Source organism: Vanacampus margaritifer, chromosome 16, assembly GCF_051991255.1.
Source record: "Vanacampus margaritifer isolate UIUO_Vmar chromosome 16, RoL_Vmar_1.0, whole genome shotgun sequence".
NCBI lineage: Eukaryota > Metazoa > Chordata > Actinopteri > Syngnathiformes > Syngnathidae > Vanacampus > Vanacampus margaritifer.
In genome coordinates this window covers 3,985,892-4,004,583 of record NC_135447.1, presented here as the reverse complement: position 1 = coordinate 4,004,583, position 18,692 = coordinate 3,985,892, and the positions used below count along the sequence as shown (strand labels likewise).

At 40.8% G+C, this 18,692-nt stretch overlaps 1 protein-coding gene across 2 annotated transcripts; it reads left to right on the top strand.

The window, feature by feature from the left end:
• Positions 1–17: 17 nt before the first annotated feature.
• LOC144036098 (rho GTPase-activating protein 42-like) lies at positions 18–18,578 on the top strand. Of its 2 annotated transcripts, none has more exons than XM_077546407.1 (24): positions 18–633; positions 1,838–1,933; positions 3,043–3,104; positions 5,827–5,898; positions 8,761–8,862; positions 8,943–9,041; positions 10,057–10,161; positions 10,952–11,081; positions 11,159–11,259; positions 11,886–11,995; positions 12,063–12,141; positions 12,221–12,260; positions 12,338–12,400; positions 12,849–12,923; positions 13,035–13,119; positions 13,278–13,336; positions 13,397–13,502; positions 14,932–15,091; positions 15,158–15,308; positions 16,319–16,873; positions 16,945–17,098; positions 17,187–17,264; positions 17,771–17,850; positions 17,944–18,578. In XM_077546407.1, exons 1-24 carry the CDS (start codon positions 480–482, stop codon positions 18,030–18,032), a joined length of 2,805 nt encoding a protein of 934 aa, XP_077402533.1. In that variant the 5' UTR covers positions 18–479; the 3' UTR covers positions 18,033–18,578. The 2 variants fall into 2 exon arrangements, with proteins under 2 accessions (XP_077402533.1, XP_077402532.1); XM_077546406.1 differs by having other exon boundaries at positions 32–633; positions 8,931–9,041.
• Positions 18,579–18,692: the final 114 nt, after the last annotated feature.

Genomic DNA, 18,692 nt, shown 5'->3' with positions numbered 1-18,692 from the left:
TTGTTTCACGGGGCGCCAGCAGGAGTCTCTCGTCCCCATAGTAACCAGCCTTCCACAAGAGCCCCTTAAGCTAGCAGCGTCACATTCTTTGCCAAGCGCTTCTTTGATTTATTTTTAACCGAAGTCGCATCCTGCTCCGCTCCAACTCGTCGCGCACTTTCAGCATTTTACTTTTAGCGAGGAAGTCTCTGCGAATCCCCCAACCGGAGTTTACCGTTTATTTCCATCTTTTTTTATTCTTGTCACACACAAAAAAAAAACTGGTCTGTCAACGCCGCTCGACTGCCCGGAAGTGGCGAGCGAAACGAGCGAGGGGGGAGAAAGAAAAAACAAAAAGCGGAGAAAGGCATGAAAAAAGAGGTCAAGCGGAGCAAACTTATCACCCCGACGTTACCAGCGAGCCTCGGTGCCGTCCCGACCGGACCTTCGGCGTCCTTTTCGGCGTAGTTTGTGCCCTCCTCGCCGCCCGTTGAGCTAGGATGGGTCTGCCGACGCTGGAGTTCAGCGACTCCTTCGTAGACAGTCCCGAGTTCCGAGAGAGGCTCCAGTGCCACGAGATCGAGCTGGAAAGAACCAACAGGTTTATCAAAGATCTCATCAAGGATGGAAGCATGCTCATATCGGCCCTCAGAAGTAAGATGCATTGGTGTACAAGATTGTATTTATTGCCATGTTCAAGTGGCTTCTTTCAAGGCTGCTTGAAAGTCCATCAACATGCATGCTGGTTTTTACTGCACCTTCATCGGTTTTATAGTCCGAAAGACATTTACAGTCTTTTAAAATGTTATAATGACATTGTTATTTATTGGAAATATTATCATCATCATACCTTGTTTGTTTGAAGTAGGGGTTTCTCAACATGTGGAATGCGGGACATAGATGGCCCCAGAGAAACCACGAGAGTGGTCCGCAAAAGGGTCTTTGAGAAACGAAACGCTAATACTCAAATGATGAACTATTACTTATGCTTTTAACACTACAGCTATTACTACAATGTTTACCATAACTACTAATGTCTTCAGTTTGACAACTAATTCCACAACTTAACACAACTATGACTTTTTGTCCTCAACTATTACTTTACTTAAACTACAGGTACTATTTTAGTGCTGCAACTAATAGTAGTACCACTTTGTACAACTTTTAGTACTACAACTAATACAACTGCTTTTAATACAATAACTGCAACTGCTTACTGCTATTTTGAGAACACAATACAATTTGGCTATAACTACTAGTTGCAATTTTCAAACTTCAAATAAAATAACTACATATACTATAGCTGCGACTAGAATGTTGAGTACAACAACTATTAGCGCAATTTATTCTGTAACTACTAACTAACTAGTTGTACCCCACCCCCCATTACAACGAATCCTACTACTAACAGTACAGATTATACTATAATTACTACTACTACTGCATTTGACACTACTACTTTTCTTTACTTTTTCCTTCCACTTTTAGTACTAAAACTGTTTTACAATAGCCACAACAACTATCTAAGTACTACAATAAATACTACATGTACTTTTAGTATTATAACTAAAACTGCTGCTTTTACTAAGGCTCTTACTTCTACTAATGTTGACACAATAATTTGTGACTACTTTTTCTGTACTTTCCTCTCTACAGTACAACTATTTATTTTTCCACTTTCACATAACTTATTTTCCCAGGATAAGAAGACAGCTGCCCCGGGGCCCCTAAATTCCAGGGGCCCTCCTTTCAGTCAACTGTGAACTAGTTTGCACACAACAATAATATCCTCACCAGGGCACTCCAATCATGAGAGAATTTGCTGAAATTGTGGTCCCGTTTGTTGTGCCGCCGTCAGGTCTTTCGCAGGCGGTGCAGCGTTTCTCTCAGTCGCTTCAAGAGTTCCAGTTTGAGTGCATCGGAGACGCCGAGACGGACGACGAGATCAACATCGGTGGGTTTGACTCCCTGACATTGAAACCCTTACCCTAAATTGAGCTCCTAACTTTAAACTCAAAACAACTTCAAACCCAATTTCAAAATTCCAGCTCAGGCTTTAAACCCTAATCTTTGTTCCAAACCCTAACCCAGCCTTAAAGCTCTACTTTGACACCTTTACCCTGTCTTGAAGCCCTCTTTTGAAATCCAAACCCCATCTTGAAACCCAAATCCTTGTTTAAAGCTCTCCTTTGAAACCCTAACTCTTAATTTGAGCCCCCAAACCTGAACTGCCAAACTTGTCTTGAAACCCTATTTTGAAACTCTAAACTAAATTTGACACTTTGAAGTTGTTGGTTTTTTTTTTTATCCCACAACCCAGCTTTGAAACAGTACTTCAAAAATGATATTTTGAAACCTGAAAGGGGAAGTGAAGCAAAAAAAATAATAATTACAATATGTTCTATGCGCTAGCCTCCCACATTAGTCATTGTATAGTGTTCTGATAAATATTGCATTTGTAGAATATGAATGAAGCATTAAAATCCATTCTGTCTCATGTTGTGAACATCACATGACCAAACCAGAAAACAGTTGATTGGTCATTACCTGATCCATGAGCAACTGTGATGTCATTTTCAGTCGACAGCAAACTGCAAAATGGCCGCCTTCTGAGGTGGACAAAAATGCAGCTTAATTAATATTCCATAAATGCAATATTAATCAGCATACTTTGTTTAGACTAGTGGGGGCGCATGAAACATAATTTTTTAACCTAATCTTGAAACCCTCATTTGAAACCTAAAGTCTTAACGCCGTCTTGCAACCTTAACCAAAGATTGAATCCCTAAACCAGATTTGAAACCCCAAATTGAAACCCTGACCCTGTTTTTAAACCCAAACTGAAACTCCCAACTGTACTTTGAATCCCTAACCAAAGCTTGAAACCCCAAATCAAAACCTTAAAATTGGTTCATAGAGTCGAGGCCACTATTTGATGACCTACATTAGTTCTACCGGCCTTTTTGGATCATTCTAAAGCCCAGCAGAACAGCCACTTTAAGCAACACTGTTTCCATAGCAACCCCCCCTGACTCTTGACTTGTATTTGCACTGTCGCTGCAGCTCAGTCCCTGAAGGAGTTCTCTCAGCTGCTGAGCACCATGGAAGAGGAGAGAAAGCGCCTGGTAAGTAAGCAGCTTCAACTTCATGCGCATTTTGCTCCACCTGTTGCGTCCGCACTTCCTGTTTGAGTCCTGCGTGAACGCTTTTTTCTCTGGAACCGTGACTAGTTGCTTGAGTTCCCCCCCCGTGCGCTGACTCTTTCAGACACACTTCATCAACTTTTGTGTCAGAGCGTGTGTTTTAGTCTACTACCTTCTCTACAGGGTCCCCCTTTGTGTGTGTGTGTGCCTTTTGTGAATGTGCGCATGAGGAACCATGTGGAACCTATTCCGACTATTCCCCAGTGAGAGCCGAGCCCCTCGCTGCCTGGGAAAGTCCATAAAAGACTCCTGTGTGTGCGCGCGTGTGTTTTTCTTAGTGTTCCGCGCCGAACACAGCAGCACTACTTCCTTTTCCATATGCCACTGCTAATGTTAGCTATGAGCAACACGGTGGACTAATGATTAGCACAGCTGCCTGACAGTTTGACAATTCTGGTTTTGAATCCGGGATCAGGCCTATCCGTGTGCATCTGTGCATTTTAGATACCTTAATCCAAGTGGTTAAAACGAATTTAAAACCCTAACAAATCGAACACAGGCCTAATTTGAAAGGTTGCATTAACACCAGCACTGTATCAGAAGTGGCCATAAAGCAGAACAGTAATCATAGTTAGTCTCGTGGTATCCAATTTCACGGCGACTGTTGCAGCACAGCAGGCCAAAGCAACACAAAGAAAGTGTTCCTTTCACACAGATGACCTCATGATGTGAAAGTAAAGTCGCGGCATGTGACCGGAGAGTGGTGCGGTCGCAAACACAAAATCAAGTATGGACAACAGCTGTCTTATCTCCGATCACATGATCCTCAGGCGTGTGGCTTTTTCTTTTATATTGCTTTTACAATGTCGTCAGCCATCTTGGGTCAAATGAGTCTTAAAGTGTCATCCGTGGACCAGGAAGCTTGTCATCTATTATTCAGTTTGGCGGGTCTACCAAATCGATTCGCTACCTCAGCTACATTAAATAGCGTGACATCAACAAGCAGGGACAAGAAGCTGACAAAGTAAACAATAATGGAGGACACATTTTTTTTGGTCTTTTTGTCGCCTTTTAGGAGTGACCATTACATGTCCACCAATGAATCAAAAGGCTGCTCTTTGTTTAGCCCCACCCCTTTATGTACTTTCACAAGGAGTTCGTTAGTAGTAAATAAGAATGTCGTCTTCTTAGTTTTCACAGAAATGTTGCAGTAATTTAAGCACAAAAAGCATTACTAGAACCCCAGCTAGTGACACAGTTTTGCTCTACTCTTATTCAAAAGTTATCCTACAAGTGCTGAAATGTCATACAAGAGCGGAAGGCAGTATTGGGAAAAAATGTTACAAGTAAGACAGATTAAAAAAAACAACTCCTATTTTGTCCACCAATCAACAACAAAGGACTGTAATTGTTGTGTGGCGATCAACAAGTTTAAAGTGGAAGTCAACCTTAAACATTTTTTGACACTAATATGTTATATGTGACCTCACTACTTTGAAGACCCCCTTCCCAATATTAGATTTGGCAGAGGTATTATTTGTTAAATGACAGTTATAATTCTTATATAAAAAATATACAAGTTCCCTCCTGTAAACATCATTAAGCATATAATTTATACATGTATTTAAGGCAAGTTGTAAAATGTCTGAAGTCCTCTTGTTTATGTTTAACAAATTAAAACATGTGCCGTCTCAAATGTTCTCCAATTTCAATACTATAAATGTATAGGATCGTATGCCGAGAAACGTTTCTTGGGAGGAGCAATATGGCGGCCTCGCGGCTTCAAAAGTCTTGGCCTATCGGCTATCCAGTCATATATTCAGATCAGTGAGATGACATCACAGTTGCTCAGGCTCAGACATGATCAATCACAGCTCACCTGTTTTCTGAAGCTGGGGTGTGATTGCTTGTTACCTGAGACCTGAGCAACATTGATGCCATCTTCAGTCGACAGCAAGTGGCAAAATGGCCGCCCCCTGAGGTGGAGAAAAACTGCTGGATTTTGCTTCATAACTCATATTCCAGTCGCGCAATATTCACCAGAATTCCATATTTACACAAGTGGGGCTGCATAGAACATATTATTGTCCAAAAATTTGGTGGGTTGACTTTCCCTTTAACTCTTTGACTGCCAGACGTTTTCAGAAAAGGGATGCCGTGGGTGCCAGCCGATTTAAGCATTTTGACTGATCTTTCAAGGTCCACAGAAAATTATGTGTTTGGACTATGGAAACACACATACTACCAAATGAAAGATTGGACTCTCATCTTTCATCAGAAAAAAAAGTTTGTTTCCACCTTATTCCGTCTTTCAGTAATCAACAATAGAAAATGGTTAGTTTCGCCTCTGTTTTGAAACAAACGTCTTTTAACGTCTTTGGCACTCCTCCATAGGATTTTACTAAACGTTATTTAACGTTTTTGGCAGTCAAAGAGTTAAGGGAAGTAATTTTGGTCATGTCCATGAAATACTAATTTTGGTAAATTACATGGTCACGCTATGATGCTTTCATGGTAGCAAATAAACCTCTTTGTTTAATTCTGTTCACTTTTTTTTATTTTATTTTTTTTGCCTGCGAGTCTCCAGAGAGTTGGCCTTATAGCGGGAATGAGCCGTGTTTTGGCGATGACCACGACCCGTTACTTCATCGCCGTTGCGACACACTCATCTGACCGCTGTGGCGTTTGTTCTTCCCTCCTACAGATCCAAAACGCTGACGACGTGCTAATCTCGCCGCTGGAGAGGTTTCGCAAGGAGCAGATCGGCGCAGTCAAGGTGAAGTGCCTGAAGTGTCTTTTTTTTTTTTTCTTTTAACAAAACTCGCTCAGAGTTGTATAAAAAATGGAACATGGATGGCTAAATAGGTAGTAGTCATGTCTATCGCGACATATAGAATGAAAAAGTCTGAAGCAGGAAGTGTGCCATTCTGGTTTGAAGCTATCATATTAGGGAGATTTTGGACAGGCGTTCCAACAGATTTTTGTCTGATTAATTCCAAGTTATAACCACGTAAACTAGACAGATGAATCACCAAAAAAAATTGTGCAAAATTAGAGTTTTGTCATTTTGTATGGGTGGAGCATGGTGGGGAAGTTTGATGATTCACTGTAAAACACACAAAAAGTGTAATAGTGTTTTTTTTTTTTAATGAAGGATCATTGAGAAATTGCCTGTTTATTAAAAAGATACAAAAATAATACACTCCAAAAAAGTCTCAAGGACCCTTGCATGAAATTGACCAGGAAGTCGGCCATGTTGGTTTTATTCCAGATGGAATTGTTTTTGGTTTGTAGTTAAATAATCCAACTTTAAATTCCAGACCAATTGTTAATGTCTGGTGATGAGTCATTTAGTCCCGCAGTGGCCCAGTCCCAGTCTTGAGTGTGTGGCTTGTTCCGATAAGCCACAGACGTGTCAGGACGAAGGTCATGGGAACGGACGCTGGTAGGCGCGTCACGGACTTGCAACCAGGCGATGTAAACATGGCCGGTGTCTGGTTTCAACAGGCGGCCCTCTGATTCACGTTATCTTCTCTTAGAAGCAAGACGACTTGCAGCCACCGTGCACGACATCCTTTCTTCGATAAAGAACAATGATCTATGAGTTTCAATAAACTGTCACCAGAAACGGCCAAATTGAGATAACCACTTACTACGACGACCTTTTACCTCAGATACCCCAGCCATCAGTTACATCTGGAAATATAACCACAATCTCTTGAATTTTGAAGAAACTGAGTTGGATAGAGGATGGATAGAAATCGACATTGAATATTTGATTTTCCGGTGGGTAAAGAAAATTAAACTTAGCTTTTACCCACAATTTCCATCGGCCATCTCGTGTTACAGTAAGTGCCGTATTGAAAACAAATATATTTCTTCCTCAGATGTAATTGGAAATGGAAATCACTAGTTTCTTTGCCAGGATGAATAGAAATAGTCATTGAACATGTAAAAAGAGTTGACCATGATACATACATGATACCCATAATTATCTCAGCCTTCTCGTGTTAGGCGCCAATTGAAAATAAATCGTGTTCAGATCTAGAATAATGAAAAATCAAATGATTTTTTTTTTTTTCAAATTTAAGACATAGACATAATACATCACTGAACTCATCTGCATTTATAGAGCACTTTAAAACAGCCACAGCTGTTTTCTTAAGATGGAAGCCAGGGTCAGCGGAAGCCCCAGAATTGAACCCTGTGGAACACCATACATTCGATACATGTGAATTCATATTGAGCATATTCGTCCGGCCGCTTTCTTTTTTTGCTTGACATAGTATGAAGGGATTACAATAATAGAGAAATGAGTCCCTTCACTATCGAATATTTTCAGAATTGATTAATCTATCGATTATTCAATCGATTAATTGGCTTCATTTTAATTTTGCATTAAAGTGTATTACAAAAGCACCCCAAGGTAGCGGCGATCTTAACCTTTAGGCTATCCAGCCACACGATCTTTAAGGCTTTATAAATAAATGCAACCTATAATTTTGGTTCCTTAGCGAGCGGCTTCTAAGTATATACTACAGCAGGGGTGGCCAAGTTCGGTCCTCGAGAGCCCCTATCCAGCCTGTTTTCCATGTTTCTCTCCACTATCACACCTGATTCATGATCAGGATCGTTATCAGGCGTTATTAGCTGATCATTAGCTTCAGCTGCGCTGAAGGAGGGAGACAGTATGTAAACTTTTAGTATATGTTTTAGTATACTTACTAAGTACACTTAACATTTACTTGGTGGAGTATACTTGCAAAAAGTACAAGAAAAGTAAACTGGAAGTATACTCTCCTAATTTTGAGTATACTTCAAGCATACTTAAATATTTAAAAAAATATTTTTATTATTATATTATATTATTAGTATGGGATTTTTTTTTTAATGGGCTTTAGGTGAACTGATGAATACACACACGCACGCACATGCACATGCTCACCCACATACCCAAAAAAACAATATATATATATATATGTGTGTATATGTATATATATGTATATATGTTAAAAAAAAAAACATTTTTATTAAATTTTTATTTATTTGTTTTTTAAAAAAAAGGAGAGCAATGATGATGTCAAATCGAATGAACAATACTGAGCTCTCCTAAAGAAAAAATAAATAAATAAAAAAAAATAATAATAAAAAATAAAAAAATATTTTTGGTAAGGGTAAACTACTAATGAAGGACTGCAGAAATTTGCAAACAATTACTGTTGATATGCTGAAATCAGAGGATTTAGGATTTAATAAAAAAAAAATGACTCCAAACAATTACTTGATTATTAAAATAGTTTTTGATTAATTTAAAGCTCTAAAAGGAATCACCTCCACAGAGAGGAGTTAAATCAAACTAAGGTTAGGAACCACTGATTTGGAACAACGCTGCAGATTTTGTGCTGTGAGCACGTGTGGCCAGGGCCTGAAAAAATAAAATAAATAAAAACGCAGTCTTGGGTGCTACTTGTAGAATGTAGCAGCAGCGTGTGAGTTGCAGCTGATCTCAAACATCTCAGCCTCGTCATTTTTGATGAATTCCGTTTAGACAGCGTGGCTAAATATTGACGAGGGATATAGAACGGACAATTTCATTTCTTGCAAACATTTTCTTAAATCGTGCATTTATCTCACTCAGGAGGGCAAGAAGCAATTTGACAAGGAGACCGAACGGTACTACTCTGTGTTGGAGAAACACCTCAGCCTGTCCTCCAAGAAGAAGGAATCGCAGCTACATGAGGTAGCACACACACAAGCACACACTTTTGTAACACGCGCGGAGCTGCGACTGTGTTCTTAACGTCGCAGGCCGACTCACAGATGAGCAAAGATCGGCAGGTGTTTAACGACGCCTCGCTGCAATACGTCTTCAAGATCCAGGAGGTGCAGGAGAGGAAGAAATTTGAGTTTGTGGAGCCGGTGAGGACACACAAAATGCACACGAGAATGGAATGTCTTAACTCGGCAAGGTCGATGAGTCAATCATGTGTCAAGTCAACCAATACAGACAAGAATTGAGTCCAAAGCACTCAGTGAAGTCAACCCCCCTTCCCAAAAATTTTTGGGGGACAATAATATGTTCTATACAGCCCCACTAGTCTAAATATGGTATTCTGGTTAATATTGCATTAGTGGAATATGAGTTAAGCAGCAAAATCCAGGCTTTTTTTAAATCGATTTCAGGAGGCGGCCATTTTGCCACTTGCTGCGCTTCAGAACCAATCACAGCGCAGCTTCAGAAAACAGATGAGATTGGTCGTTGCCTGAGCCCCGAGTAACATTGATGTCATCTTCCGTCGACAGCAAGTGGCAAAATGGCCGCCTCCTGAGATGGGGAACAAAAAAAACGTCTCGATTTTACTTCATAACTCATATTCCACAAATGTAATATAGTTTAGACTAGTGAGGTCACATATTGTTAAGAAATGTTTTAAGGTTGGCTTTTAGTTTAAGGCACCATTTCTCGCAAGATACCAACTTTTCAACTGTCAAAACGCCAACTCCTGTCCTAAGGACAATTTGTTTGTACAAGTTGACCGTGTGAAAGTAGCATGAAGATTATAAACTGAATGTTCCCTCTGGGGGACAATTATAAAAGTTCTTTATCTTTTTCTCATATAATGGCCTGTTAAAACGTCTCCTCTATATGGCTGCGTCATTCCTTGTGAACTTGAGCATCATTATGATCACAAGAGGAGGCCAAACGCTCTGTTGTGGCTGCCGATAAACATGTTTGAATGATACATATCAGTGAAGGCCACTTCCTGTTTCGGCCGCGCCGCTTCCTGTGTGGAGATCTCTCTCCCGGCCTGGGAGAGAAAGTCTTTGTTGTGAACGTAAACAAGGATAGCGACCCAAACAGCAGCCTGCGGGCTTTTTTTAATTCATTTTTTATTAATATTTTGCCATAATCTGGTTTTGGTGTGCTCTTCAGCTGCTGGCCTTCCTGCAAGGCTTGCTGACGTTCTACCACGAAGGCTACGAACTGGCCAGCGAGTTTGAGCCCTACAAACAGCAGCTGCAGTTCAACCTGCAGAATGTAAGTTCAAACACCCGCCCCTAAAATCTGTCAATAATAGACACGCCCACCACAAATCGTTATAATTGCCTTTATTCATCATTTGAACCCTAAATCTGGAGTACGTCTCTCTCCGTTCTCTGCCCCGCCATGCATTTATATAATTAAGAGTCCTGTGATATTTGTTGCAATAATTTAGTTTCACAAAATGGTTAATCCAAATATATTTTTGATTAATTTTTGATTAATTTAATTTATTTATATTATTGGTTGATTGATTCATTGTAAATACAAATACTGCATGTACATTTTATTTCTTTCCATCATTTGTTAAATATTATAATTACATTCATTAAAAATGACAATTATTAAATGAGTAATTTTTCACACACGTTTGAACTTTTTGTGTTTCATTGCTCTAAATTTACCCTGAACTATGATCCCAAAGCATTAAAAAAAAAAGCCTTACAGATGACTTGATTTGAAAAAACCATGTGTACACCGCCTCTACAAATAGCAATTACTACTTTCCTATTTACCATTTTGTAATATTCTAGGCCTCAGGTCAATGATACATAGATACTGTATTTTATTTATATATATATATATATATATAAGCACTACTGTTCAAAAGTTGGGATCACTTATCCTTATTTTGAAATGAAAAGTAGTTTTAAAAAATTAAATTAATAAAAGATCATGTAGATATTTTTTTAATGTCCCTGTGAAGTGAAAATAAATATGTCCTCTTTATTTGGCACACCGCAGACAACAGAATCATTACCAACTCTGCCAAATTTGAATTTTTTAGGCCCGGAACAATTTTGAAAGCACCCGGGTTGAAGTGGAGCGTCTGATGAAGAGGATCCGCTCGGCGGAGGAGGACTACAAAGCCCCGGGCTGCTTCACTATGGAGGGCTACCTGTACATACAGGAGAAACGTGAGCCAAATCAGACATTCAGCGCGCACCTTTCAGACACACCGACATGCAAAATGTGCACTGGCGTGTTCTTTCAGGTCCGCTGGGCAGCGTGTGGACCAGATACTACTGTACGTATGAGAAAAGCTCCAAGATGTTCACCATGAGCAACTCCGAGGCCCGACCGGTCAGCAGACAGGTGAGCGCGACGTGAACTTTTTTGACTGGATCATTTCTACTCATTCGGTTCATTTCTATTGCGCAACTGGCGAGTAATAATTGGATGACATATTTACTAGGGGTGTGCCAAAAAATCGATTCTCATAAAAATTGCTATTCTCATTTAGTACGATTCAGAATCGATTTTAAATTTCCCAAAATCGATTTTATTTTAATTATTTTATACTGTCTTGCCTTTATTTGGAACGCTGTTCATGTTGTACCCGGGTTGGCCACTGAGGGGCAGTGTGGTTCTACGCAGTCTAATACACTGTTAAGTTGTAGCCACATTCGAGAAAATAAGAAAAAAGTCACGCTCGAGTTATTTCAATAAAAGTTGTTTTTTTGCAGTGTGGAGCCGTTCTTTTGAGTTATAAAAGTGCCGCGAGTAGCGCGCTTATTAGCATTAGCGAGTCAGACTGGAGTAGATCATTACAATTCCTTGAACTTCTATAGATTGAAGCAAAAATCATTGCCAATCAAATCATTTTGAATCAAAAATCGCCCATAATAGAAAATCGATTTTGAATCGAATCGCAGACCCAAAAATCGTAATCGAATCGTGAGACATTCAAAGATTCCCACCCCTCATATCTACGTTTGCAGAACGGCGTGCTGAACGGTTCCCCGGAGATGTTCAGGCTTCGCTCGTGCGTGCGAAGGAAAACGGACTCCATTGACAAGCGCTTCTGCTTCGACATCGAAGTTGTGGAGAGGTAACAGAATCTTTCGATTGAGTGGCGCGATGTATTTCCTTCAATTCTCCTTTTCCCTTTTGTCCAGACACGGCGTCATCACTCTGCAAGCGCTCTCCGAGGCCAACAGGCGACTGTGGATGGAGGCCATGGACGGGAAAGAACCGGTACGAGTCGTAGTTTTTCAACTTTTGTGCCTCTCCTTCTGTTGAGCGAATTTGTGTTGATGTGCTTGTGGCTCCTCAGATCTACACTCTGCCGTCTCTGCTCAGCAAGAAGGAAGAGAGTAAGAAACCAGATTTAAATTCAGGTCAAGAACTGCCACATTGCATCAGAAGTGTTTTTATTTGTATTGCTTTACAGCGTTCCTTAACGAGACCGGCTTCAGCTTTGTGAGGAATTGCATCGAGCTAGTGGAAATGAGAGGTATAAAATGGCAAGAAATAATAGAAATACATAGAATGACTACAAATAATCCAGATAATATGCAGCCCCACTAGTCTAAATATGGTATTCTGCTTAATATTACGATAGTGGAATATGAGTTAAGCCCATATTATCTATTTCAGCGGGCGACCATTTTGCCACTTGCTTTTGACTGAAGATGACATCACAGTTGCTCAGGTCTCAGGTAACAACCAATCACAGCGCAGCTTCAGAAAACAGTTGAACTCTGATTGGTTGTTGCCTAAGCCCTGAGCAACTGTGATGTCATCTTCGGCCGACAGCCAGTGGCAAAATGGCCGGCATAAGTCATATTCCACAAATGTAATGTAATAAGAATGTCAAGTTTAGACTAGTGAGGTCACATATTATTGTCAAGAAATGCTTATGGTTGACTTCCCCTTTAGATCGTGTTTAAATGTGCTTGCAGGCCTCAACACTCTGGGCCTGTACCGGACCGGGGGCGTAAACTCTAAAGTTCAGCGGCTGATGACGAGCGTGTTTGGTAAAAAGGCGGCTCGGGCTGATGTTATTTCCTGCTTTCGTGATGATGACGATGTTGGAGGATGAATCATGCTGAAATCACGTCTGCTTTTTTTTTTTTTTTTTTCTGCAGCCTCCACTTCTGCTTCGGTTGCGCGGCTAGACGCAGACGCTTGGGACAACAAGACCATCACCAGCGGACTGAAGAATTATTTTAGGTGGCTGGCTTTCGACCACGTTTACATCCAATTGAATGTGTAGAATTAGATTTAAGCAACTGATGTACCATATTTACATTATAGCATGTTCTATATTTTGATTATGTTCAATACAAAATAGTGAATGAATGAATAATATTTGTGATGTGTACACACAGGTGCTTGGCAGAACCCGTGCTGTCCTACAGACTGCACAAGGAATTCATCAAGGCTGCAAGTAAGAAGGTCTCTAAATATTAAGATATATATAAAATGTGTAAAATGTATTTTCCCACAGAGTACGACGACCAGAAGCACCGCGTGAGGGCAATACACGCTCTTGTCCACAAGCTACCCGAGAAAAACCGAACCATGCTGGACCTCCTGACCAATCACCTTTACAAGTTAGTACACAGGAACACACACACACACAGCTCGACAATCCCAAACATGTAGGGTGTAGTTCCACTTCCAGTCCTGCGAGGGGCAGTAAACGCACATAATTTAAAAAGAGACAACCTCCACACGCCACTTTTTTTTTTGTAATGGTTGCTCCATCTGCTGGATTTGCTGGGTCACTGCATCACAGTTTTTTGTAAGCAAAGGGGTTTTGAAAATGAGGAATTTGAATTTGAGGATTTTTCATGAAAAATCGGTTTGTAAAAGTGCTTGGTGGAGATTACAAGGTTGGGTGATTACCGGTTCACAGAATTAGGTCATTAACTCTTTGACTGCCAGACGTTTTCAGAAAAGGGATGCCGTGGGTGCCAGCCGATTTAAGCATTTTGGCTGATCTTTCAAGGTCCACAGAAAATGATGTGTTTGGACTATGGAAACACACATACTACCAAATGAAAACTCTCATCTTTCATCAGAAAAAAAAGTTTGTTTCTACCTTATTCCGTTTTTCAGTAATCAACAATAGAAAATGGTTAGTTTCACCTCTGTTTTGAAACAAACGTCTTTTAACGTCTTTGGCACTCCTCCCTAGGATTTTGCTAAACGTTATTTAACGTTTTTGGCAGTCAAAGAGTTAAATGGATTTTGCTAAAATTCATGTTCAATGCCATTAAAAAGCATTAAATACTATGTCTACAGGAATTTGGTATTTAAATCCAATTGATGTAAAAACATTTTATTTTATGCTTTATATTACATAAATGTGCAAAGGGGTATATACCACAATTTAGCAATAATAAATGTGATAAAAACATAAGTTTTTGTGGGGATTGGTGACTGGTTACAATTTGCAAGGAACAAAATGGTCTGGAAATCACGAGTTACTTCATGTTCCAAATACTAATTGCTCTGAATTTGAAAGGAAAAATGAACTGTTCCTGTCACCAACGTCCAACATGAAACACTAATCCCACCGAGTGGCAGAATTGTTACCTCAACACAAATGTATGTATGACTCAATGTTTTACACTCCTTTTAACTGTTTAGTATATTTTTATAACTTTATGAATTGCTTCGTATAAAATTACTGTGCCAATGGTTGAAAAGATAAAACCACATTTGTATTTGGCGACCATATTTGACCAGCTTTATGTTAATCAACAAGAGTATGGAAAACTTGAGAAAAATATTTTAGTGTACATTTAGAGCAGATATAACATGTAAGTTAACTATGAAAAATTAAATATAATTGCGATTTAAAAAATGTAAAGAACTAACAGCCCTAATACAAAAACAGTATATTGCATCGGGCCAAAACCTCATATCATAATTTGGCAATTTTCATGTTTTTTCAAAAATCTATTTTTGGGTCAGTCCACGCGTGTTGGTATCATGAAACGCTGGATAATCATGAGGATTTTTTTTTTTGTGCAGGGTGTCGTTGCACTGCGACCACAACATGATGACGGTGTCCAACCTGGGCATGATCTTTGGTCCCACGCTGATGAGGTCGCAGGAGGAGACTGTGGCCGCCATGATGAACATCAAATTCCAGAATATTGTGGTGGAGATCATCATTGAGAACCACGACAAGGTACACACACATTTAGGTAAACACACATACACATGTTAAGACTTGTGTGCTGTATTTGGCTGTCAGATATTCGGCGAGGCTCCCGACCTGTCACTGCCGCTACCTCCAGCGCCGTCTTCTCGGGCGACGCCCCGAAGGAGCAAGGCCATATGTCTGTCGTCGGGGAAGAGGAAGGCTCGCCTCTACCCGCCCACTCTTTGCCTGGCGGACAATGACAGTGAGTACTTTACGTCGGAAAATATACAAAGTTAGGTTCTCTACAATAACAGTTTATTTTTATTGTTATAACCAGGGGTGTCAAAATGAGTGCATTAATTTAAAGTTCCTTTGACGCCACAAATTTTTTTAGTGCGCGATTAATGACCGCCCCTTTCTACCTGTACCTGGGGAAATTTCCGTCGCAACGCAGCAGACATGTCCACGTCAAAATTTAGCAGTAATAAATGTGATAATAATTCATGTATTTGTGGAGATTGGGGTCAAGTAGTATTTTACAATTTTAAAAAATGTGCAGAATTTCACAAGTTACTTCATGCTAAAGATTAGATAGCTTTTAATAAAGAAAATGCACTGAGCTGTCAGCGTCTTACAAATGCAATTATGCCATCTAGTGGCAAAAAAAAGACCTCAACACAAATCAATAGCACACTCGTTTTTTACAGTACATCTTTTTAATTTTAACTCAATTTTTTTGAATTATTGTGAAATTACTGTATCAATGACTAAAAGATGCAGCCATATTTGTATTAGTTTAACATTTCCTCCCCCCTTTTATGTTGACAAAAAAATATATATTATTATTATACATTTTATTGTACATTTAGAACAGATTTGCGATTAATCGTGAGTTAACTATTGAAGTCATGCGATCAATTACGATTACAAATTTATAATCGCCTGACACCCCTACTAATTATTAGTAACTAACACATGCCGTATTTCTATTAGTTTAACATTTTTCCTTTTTTTTTTGATGTTAACAAGAGTATGAAATATTAGGGGAGAATGTTGCACATTTTACTGTACATTTAAACAGATGTAAAAATGTGTGATTAATCGTGAGTTAACTATTGAAGTCATGCGATTAATTACGATTACAAGTTTTGATCGCCTGACACCCCTAGTTATAACACACCAAAGCTTGTTTTTATATCGGTCTAAGTACCTCTGGTAGGTAGAAGGGGTCTGTCGATATTATGCGTAGGTCGATATTGTTTATTCCTTCAGGCGACACTTTCAGCAGCAGTCCCGGCAACACCCCCATGGGCAGCCAAGAGTCGCTGTCCTCACACTCTTCGGAGAAGAACGCCGCGTCTCCGTCCTCACCTCCCGCCGAGTCCAGCCCCTCCACTCAAGCCCAACCGCCTCCTTCCTGCTCCTCCAACGGGGACGATAGAAAATGGATAACAGACAAGGAGACGCCGCCCGTGTCGTTGTCCTCCGCGTCGTCGGTTTTGTCTCTGCGCTCCGCGGCCGAGCGGACGGACTCCACGGTCTCCCTGTCCTCCGCCAAAGAGTCCAAATCGCTTTCATCCTCGTCCACCGTGCAGCTCTCCTCCTCCGGGTCTCCTTCCAGGGAGGTTCGCTCCCTCCCCAGGACGTCGTCCGTCTCGTCCCTGAAAAGCAGCCAGGACAAGGCGAAGGGGTCTTCGTCGCCGTCTGCGCAGCAGCACCGGACGGCGGCGTACAGGACGGCGTCCTCATCCTCGTCCTCCTCCTCGTCCTTGTTCCCTTACCCGCTGTCCACGTCGTCCTCACTCACCTCCCTGCACATCTCGGAAGGTCCGCAACATCCTCCGCTCACACTTTAAAAAGTGCCTTGCTAACTTATTTGTCTTTGTTTCCTCTTTCAGACTACCGAAGCTGTCACGGCTCCGTGCAGAGTTTAGCATCACTGGACCCGCGAGAGGCCACGCGGACGCGGAAAATGTCGCACCTACGACGAGGCTCCCATGTCCTGACCTCACAGTCCCTGGCCACCAACGGCTACCAGAAGCCAGGATCAGTGTAGGTGTCCTAAGGGCGTATAGTTACTTTAAATAACTTTCAAGTTACGCCACCTGTCTCACGGCGACAATGTTTGTGTGCGTTCCAGGTTATCCGTCCGGGCGCAAAAACAACAACGTGAAAGCTCTGTGTTCTCCTCAGCTTTGGACATTTGTGCTTCTGGAAGGTTTGTGACTTCATCAACTTCAAGATATCACTTTGTGGACAAATTTAAAGTGGAAGTCAACCTTAAACATTTCTTGACATTATTATGTTATATGTGACTTCACTAGTCTAAAAATGATTGATGATTATGATTAATAGTACATTTGTGGAATTTGAATTACGAAGCAAAATCCAGCTGTTTTTATCCATCTTGGGTCGGCCATTTTGCCACTTACTGTTGACTGAATATGACATTACAGTTGCTCAGGGCTCAGGCAACGACCAATCACAGCTGACCTGTTTTCTTAGGCTGCGCTGTGATTGGTTGTTACCCGAGACCTGAGCAACATTGATGTCATCTTCAGTCGACAGCAAGTGGCAAAATGGCCGCCCCCTGAGATGGATAAAAACGGCTGGATTTTGCTGCTTAACTCATATTCCACTAACGCAATATTTACTAGAATACCATATTATTGTCAAAAAAATTTGGGGTTCCCCTTTAAATAAAGAACAAAACTGTTTTGGCAGGGAAGCGAAAGCTCTCTACTCCTGCGAGGCCGAGCACAGCCACGAGCTCAGCTTCCCACAGGGGGCGCTCTTTTCAAATGGTAAGAAAAGACAGCAATGCTGTCTGGGAGACAACTGCTTATTACCTCAGCCAAGGAAACTTTGATCTTTTTTTTTTTTTTTTGTCATGGTAGTGCACCCATCGGTGGAACCGGGCTGGCTCCAGGCGACCTACCAGGGCAGGACGGGCATCATACCCGAGAACTACATCGCATACACTTGAACGTCTGTGATGTCATCACTCCGCTGCCTGACTTGAAGACATCCATTAAGCGTATACTGTTTATATTTAGAGCAACACAAATGTACTTTTCAACCTTGAAAAAGTATTTTCAGAACTCTTTTGATGAAACGTCGGCTTACAAATAGTTGAATGGTACCTTTGTCATGGCCTGAGGGGGTCTGTATCGCTTTTACTGGCATTAAGCAACTTTGAGGAGGTTGGCAACCCTGCTACAGAAAAAAACTACAAATGTGCTGGCTGCTTTGCGGCATACGCTTATATGGCCATATGCCGCCGCCATAATCAAGGAAAACTGAAAGTTCCTTAGTGTTGATTTAAATGCATAGCTGAAATCACTGAACAGTGCGTCTCGACTGATTCTCATCCATTTACTGTATTTGTCTGACCGCAGTGTTTTGTTTTTTGATGAAACTGTCAGTGTCCGCACATGTGGGATATGCGGAAGGGAACCTTTGTGTTGTCTTCCTACTGCTGCCTGACGTGCCTTCATGTCCTAATAAAGGACTCGTACATTCCTTAACAATACTTTGCGGGTTATTTCTATGCCTTGTGATTGACAGATGTCCCAGAAATCACCAGGATGTAGCCTATAGCTAACTCGTCACCCAGAACAGGAAAATGGCCATTCCACCGGATGAA